This window comes from Octopus bimaculoides, chromosome 27 (genome assembly GCF_001194135.2).
Source record: "Octopus bimaculoides isolate UCB-OBI-ISO-001 chromosome 27, ASM119413v2, whole genome shotgun sequence".
NCBI classification, from domain to species: domain Eukaryota; kingdom Metazoa; phylum Mollusca; class Cephalopoda; order Octopoda; family Octopodidae; genus Octopus; species Octopus bimaculoides.
In genome coordinates, this window is record NC_069007.1 from 13,003,556 (window position 1) to 13,010,805 (window position 7,250).

Sequence of the window (7,250 nt, forward strand, 5' to 3'; positions counted from 1 at the left end):
CCCCACCAAACCTTGTGCCTAGAGTAGAGAAGAATATGTGAGAATCACTTCTCACATGTCCATGTGATCAGGATTTGGAAACGAAGTTGATTAATGTCTGCGGGACGAGGAACTGGGAGGACGAAATATATTCCAAGTGATATGCAGAATAACTGTTATCTTACACTTGCTTTAGTCATTAGATTGTGGCCATGCTGGGGCACTGGCTTGAACGGTTTTGTCAAATCGACTCATTACTTATTTTTTAAAGCCTAATATTTATTCCATCGATTGCCTTGGCTGAACTGCTAGGTTATAGAGGACATAAACAAACCAATGGGTCAAGCAGTGGGAGAAAACACAAATACTTAGACATACACACACACACACACACACACACACACATATACATTCATGCATGCATACATACATACATGCATGCATGCATGCATGCATACATACATACACACATACACACATACATACATACATACATACATACATACATGCATACATACATACATACATACATACATGCATACATATGCAATGAGCTTCTTTCAGTTTTTCTCTCCCAGATCCACTCACAAGGTTTTGGTCGAACTGAGGCTATAGTAAAGATACTTGTCCAAGGTTCCATCTGACCTAGACTGGTTTAAGAAAACATGTGTGTACGAGTAAGTCTAAAGCTGTTTGTATTTTGTCAAGTGAAAAAGACTCTCCACATTGTCGCAATTTATTTTTAATTAGTAATTATCCTGATTATATTTCAAAAGAAACTTATATCAAGTGTTATCTAGATTTTGTGTTATGTTTTTCAGGAGAGGTAATTCTAAAGCTTTTTTTATCTTGTCAAGTGAGAACGACTCTCCATGTATTGTCACAATCTATCTTTAATTAGTAATTGTCCAGCTTATATTTCAAACTAGCTTAAAAGCTGCCTGATAGGGCATGGTAAACAACTGCATGATAAACAACTGCATGATAAACAATAGTACCACTACCACCACCACCACCATCGCCACTACATCTGCCATACACACACCATTCAGACTTCTGACGCCACCACCATTAATACCTTTAACTTCCCCGCCTTCTACATCACCATCACCACTGACTTTCACATGACTGTCTCAGCGACCACCAAAACCACCACCACCACTACCACCACCACTGCGGCCTCCGCCTCTAACACAACTACAGCTCATGCTATTACTATCAACCCGTTACCATTGCGAAAAGGCTAAATGTGTGTGTTCGTTCAGTAAGTTACATCAGCATGTTAGTTCAGTGGTCAGTCCCTCTTTCTCTCACATACCCACTCTTTCTCTCTTTTATTATTACTCCCACTGCTACCATCAACACTACTACTTTTAATAAAAACATCATTAACTCTCCCTAAATTTCTTTGTCTCTCTTTCTCTCCCTCTCTTTTTCTTCCTCTCTCTCTCTCTCTCTCTCTCTCTCTCTTTCTCTCTCTCCCCACTGCCCTCACTGTCTCTATGTCTACTATTACTCTCACCCCAACATGAGCAATATTAGGAGTGTCAGTGAATAGTGAGAGAGGGTGATCGAAGTGTGACACACTGACGCACAGAAAGTAGTTTTCACGTTTATTGTATTAGAAGAAATCAGAGCAGGACGTGTAGCTGAATTTTCTGCTATGTAACATTGAGAATGTTTCCTCTTCCTTACATATTAGCTGGTATCATCAGTATTTTGCACTTCTCAGTAATGCATAGATTGCAGTGCTCATTTTACTCTCAAACCGGGATGTTCATGTTTGTGAACAGCTCACACACATGCGCACACACACACATGTGCACACACACACACACACGTTTATACGTATATATGTGAGTGTGTGTATATACACATAACATACATGCATATGCATATATAGATGCATTCCTGTATATTTTGAGATGTATATATATAATATAAGAACATTTTATATTTATTTCATTGATATCTTTAAGTTCTTCTCTTCTCCTTTTTCCAGCTGCTAATCCTTGCTGCTCGTTTCCATGCCAACACAAATCTGTTTGTATGACCAAAGGATTTGATGATTATATATGTGACTGTAGCCAAACAGGTTACTATGGCAAAAACTGTGAAATACGTGAGTTATCTGCTCTTCATTATGTTTTATTTGTATTTTGACCAGACCGTTTAGAGTGTCAAGGATGGCTCCAGTTGGGTTTCTGGACATTTCCAAATGTGATATATCTGGGGTTTGACCCGAGATGATGATGAAGGGCAAAGTTGAAGGAGGTCATCTTGCAAAATTTAAACCCAGAATCAAAGAAAAAAACTCAACAAAAACCATTTAAATAATGTAACCAAAACATTAAAATACGACAAACTCCGGTTACTGCCCTTACCAGTGTGTTCTCTGACACGATAGCAGCAGTAGTAGTTTTTATTACAGGCGCAAGGCCTGAAACTTACGAGAGTAGGGCTAGCCAATTCCATCGACCCCAGTACTTGACTGGTACTTGATTTTATTAACCCCAAAAGAAAGAAAGGCGAAGTCGACTTTGTTGGAATTTAAAACTTGGAACATCTTTAAGTTGGACAAAATGCAATTAAACATTTTAGCCAGCAAGCAAAGGGTTCTGCCAGCTCACTACTTTAATAATAATAATAATAATAATAATAATAATAATAATAATAACGAAGGCCTGATTTGATTTAGTAGTAGTAGACTAAAAGAATAGTGTCTTCTACTATGGCCCCAACCCAACCAATACCTTCTGAGAGAATTTTGTCAATCAAAACTGTGTGGACGACCATTGTGTGTGCGTGTGTGTGTGTGTATGTGCGTACGTGTGTGTGAGTGTATGTGTGTGTGTACATACATACATACATATATGTTTTGACTCTGTATTTCTGTGTATATCGCTAGCACAGCAGTTACTGCTATTTCCAGCTGTGACGTGTCTATCATTGACAAGGCCAAATGAGGCTGAAATCACATGATCTGGTAGTCCTGGCGGCAGAAGTATTGGTGATTATCCACTGATGGTGATAGCCTTTATGTGCTTTTATGCACCAAAAAACCATATGAGAGTTTTCTCTCTTGCTATTTATCACAGTATTAGCATGTTCTAACACAACATCTACTTTTAACTGGGGAATGTTTTACCTTTTGGTATTAACACTGCCTCTGCTATTCTCTCTCTCTCTCTCTCTCTCTATATATATATATACACACACACACACACACACACACACACACACACACACACACACGCACACACATGCACACGCATGTACAAGACACACACACATATATTTATATACACACATACATATGTATAAATATGTGCGTTCTTGTTGTTTGTGTATGTCCCATACCATTTAGCAACCAGCGTTGGTTTGTTTGCATCCCCATAACTTAGTGGTTTAGCTAAAGAGGCCGATAGAATAAGTACCGACTTAAAAAAAAAAATTTTAATTAATACAGGGACGACTTGTTCAACTGAATCCTTCAAGGCATGAAACAATGAATGAAACAAGTAAAAGATGACAAAACAACAGATGTGTCTGGTCATATAGTGCACCACCAAGATTGTTACACTGCGTCACCCGCTGGGTTTCATGATGGCAAGTCACCGTGTGTAACTTGATCTTCAGTAAGACAGAAGCGTGATATTTATCTGGAAGAACAGATCTGTGAGTGACAGTAAGTCACTCCTTCGTGGTAGAAACAGGTCTGTTGATACAAAGTTGGCCTGGAGTAAGTACACTAACAGTACATCATTACATAACAGTACATATCATTACATAACAGTACATCATTACTAAGTTATATTAAGCAGGTAAGCTGGCAAAATCACTAGCATGCAGGACGAAATGCTTAGCGGTATTTCGCCCATCACTATGTTCTAAGTTCAAAATCCACTGAGGTTGACTTTGCCTTGCATCCTTTTAGGGTCAATAAATTAAGTACCAGTTGTGTACTGGGGTTGATCTAATCGACTATCCCTGTTCCTGAAAAATTTCAGGCCTTGTGCCTATAGTAGAAAGGTTTATTAAGTTACATTGTATCGCCATGACCACCACTACTGCTGCTACTATCACTGACATCACACACATCCTATGATTAACTACCGTGTGTCTGAATCTCCAAATATGGTTTGTATCTCTGGGGAGGTATGCTATGTCTGTAATAACAGATCTGTGGGTTGTGCTTAGCTGTTGGGTGGATTACCGACGCATCCCATAGTACAACTGGGTTATAGCTGACCTCTGGCTACTTAACAACAATAATAACAACAGCAACATAAATCTTTGGGGTTTTTTTTGTTTTACTTGTTTCTGTCATTTGAGTGTGGCCATGCTGGAGCACCGCCTTGTAGGGTTTAGTTGAATAAATTGCCCCTATTATTTAATTTTTTTTATTCTATCAGTTTTTGTTGCCAAACCACAAAGATTACAGTGACATAAACAAACTGACACTGGTTTGCAAGCAGTGGGATGTGGTACACGCACAGAAACAGACAGACACACACACACACACACACACACATGCACACATTCACACACACTCACACACACACATACACGCATACACATGCACACATACACATACATATGTACAATGGGCTTCTACACAGTTTCCTCTACCACTCAAAGCATTTGTTGGTCCGGCGCTATAGTAGAAGCTTCTTGTCCAAAGTGCCATGGAATAGGACCGAACCCAAAATCACCAGGCTGCAAAGCGAGTTTCTGAACTAGAGCCATGTCTTCACATAACAAATAAATAAACTATGATTTTACTGTGAATGATATTAGACAGAGGCTAAAGTAGCTGGTTTTAAAATCTCTGAAAGTGATCCAAGTAGTAACAAACAGTAATGTTTGTTGCCACTTTTGTATGGCTGTTCCATGTGGAACAATGTAACTCAATTTTAACCCCACGAAAACATCTTTTTCAGCTGGTTAATGACACCCAACCCGTATCTGCTATATAGCGAGTAAGGGAGCGAACCACTTGCCTCCAGCGTAACAAGATCAGTAGACCAGCTGGTTTCTGTATGCACACCCGTCCTCAGTACTGGAAGTTTGCTTGCTAGAGATGGCAGTCATTCATCTCCACTCACATTGTATAAACAAATGAGTGACAATCATCAATGATCTTGCAACAAGTTAAAGTAGCTAAAGTACCAGTGGCATACTGGGGAGTGATCTAATTGACTGGCTCCCTCCCCGAAAGTTTTGGGCCTTGTGCGTAGAGTAGAAAAGAATATATAGACAGAGGTAGGCTCCAGTGTAGATTCAGGTTAATTGTTTGAGAATGTATTGGGTTGTCCGGAAAGTTCATGCCGATTTATAGTAGATTACCTTTCGACTTATTTGCCATGAAACTTCCTCAATTCTGGGAAGAGGGTATTTTCAAGTTAAAGGAAAGATAGAGACGCATTGTGCAACAAAATGGTTCATATTTGGTTGATTAAAAATGTAATGGCAAGTATTTGACCTTTTTCTTTCCTTTAAAAATCGGCACGAACTTTCCGGACAACCCAATATTATGCACAACATGATTGGATATTTGATCCAATCCCGTGCAATACTTGACCAATCAAAGAACAGCACTCTACCAATGTTCCAAACTCAAAGGACAAGGTCAGGCAACCAATCATTACAGATTAATGTGTGGAGCCTATAAAAGGCTAGTTGACTCCAATATGCCATTACAGAAATTGATCTTGCTCCACAGTCTTTCAGTGAGCGATTGATACAAAGTTTGAATCTCATCAATAGGCTTGTTTCATCTATTCCGCTTTTTCTGTCTTAAAATTTTTCATATAATCTCAAATATCAATAAAATCAATGACAATATAAGTTTTCATCAAATTACTACCATTATTTGAAAACATTCTTCTGATTTTTGCTCTTTCTTTGTCTCTTTCAGCAACATTTCGTCAAACAATTATCAGTTTTATAAAACCGACCCCTGATACTGTACATTATATCTTAACAAATTTCCCAGTGTTATGGACAATTGTGAACAATGTCCCTTTTCTCAATAACATTGTTATGGCTTATGTATACGTATGTAAGTATTTTATCTCTCTTCCTCTCTCTCTCTCTCTCTCTCTCTCTAACTCTTTATTTGTTTGTCTATCTCATCCCTGTATATGTGTCTTTTACTGTTCTAATATTGACTCAGTCTTTAAACTGGAGCCCTGGTTTGGGAGTTCTGAGGTTTTGAGAGTTGACCCATATGGAGACCATACTTGAACAATCTTGTGCTCTTCTCACCCAGTTTCCAGTAAATTTATTAGAGAGTATTAACTCCTTTTCATAGAAATAAGTCAAAATATTCCCATCATTATAAAAAAAGAAGGACACAATGGATAATGTATTATCTGAAAACATATCAAGGTTTTGAGGTGTGTGAAACCACCTCTTAGTCAATATTGTTCCTAGGTCTCCTCTGATCTGGAATAGCAGCATGTGTCACAGTGGGTACCAGCTATGAGTTAATTAATATATTAGGGCTTGCCAACGCAGGCATGTAAAGACTGGATCCTGTGGACTCTGGAAGAAACCCACCTTCTTGGTTCAGTGGAGCAGAAGGTAACTGCAGTCTCGCATTGTGGAGTGCAGAGAGCAAGATGATTCAAATAAAACATTTTGGTCATTCACTGCAACCACATTTATCCCCAGTCCTCTTGACCTGGTCTTGCAACTGGATTGAAGACAGTCATGTACAAAAGAGACTCCTTCACTTTGAAGAAAGACACCATGCATATCATCCTTAAGCATGAATAGAAGGTCCCCATCACTCCGACGGACAAACCTGATGATCAGTGAAGGATATAAATATCGGAGACAAAGCCAAAAAAATAGCGGTTTTATATGAACAAAATACCTTGAAGTATTTGTTCTGCCACAAAGTTATTCACTCCCTTGTCACTTTCCCTGTAAGAAATGTAATAAGCCACGGGTTGAACCATTCAAAACTTGTAATCAACAATATAAAATCTCTTAAACATATATATATGTCAATGTGTTATGCATTTCAGCGAGGGGACAACTGGTGGACAGTCCCCCTCTCTATGTGTCCAACCAGACTTTCACATACTTGGACATCTACTACAACAGGTCAACATTTGTGCGCAATCTACCACCGGTCCCCAAGGATTGTCCCACGCCGTTGGGCGTTGTAGGTAAGGGCACTGGCATTGTTTCTATTGTCACTAACCACCACCACCACCACCACCACCACCACCACCACCACTACCACCACTACTACCACT

At 39.1% G+C, this 7,250-nt stretch overlaps 1 protein-coding gene across 2 annotated transcripts in view; it reads left to right on the forward strand.

Moving 5' to 3' along the window:
• The window catches only part of LOC106867682 (prostaglandin G/H synthase 2), a 75,343-nt gene that overhangs the window by 32,630 nt on the left and 35,463 nt on the right, over positions 1-7,250 (forward strand). For both annotated transcript variants that reach the window (XM_052977213.1, XM_014912623.2), the window contains exons 3-5: positions 1,982-2,101; positions 5,900-6,043; positions 7,017-7,160. In XM_052977213.1, the coding sequence (XP_052833173.1) occupies positions 1,982-2,101; positions 5,900-6,043; positions 7,017-7,160 (408 nt within the window). The remainder of the gene's footprint in view (positions 1-1,981; positions 2,102-5,899; positions 6,044-7,016; positions 7,161-7,250) is intronic.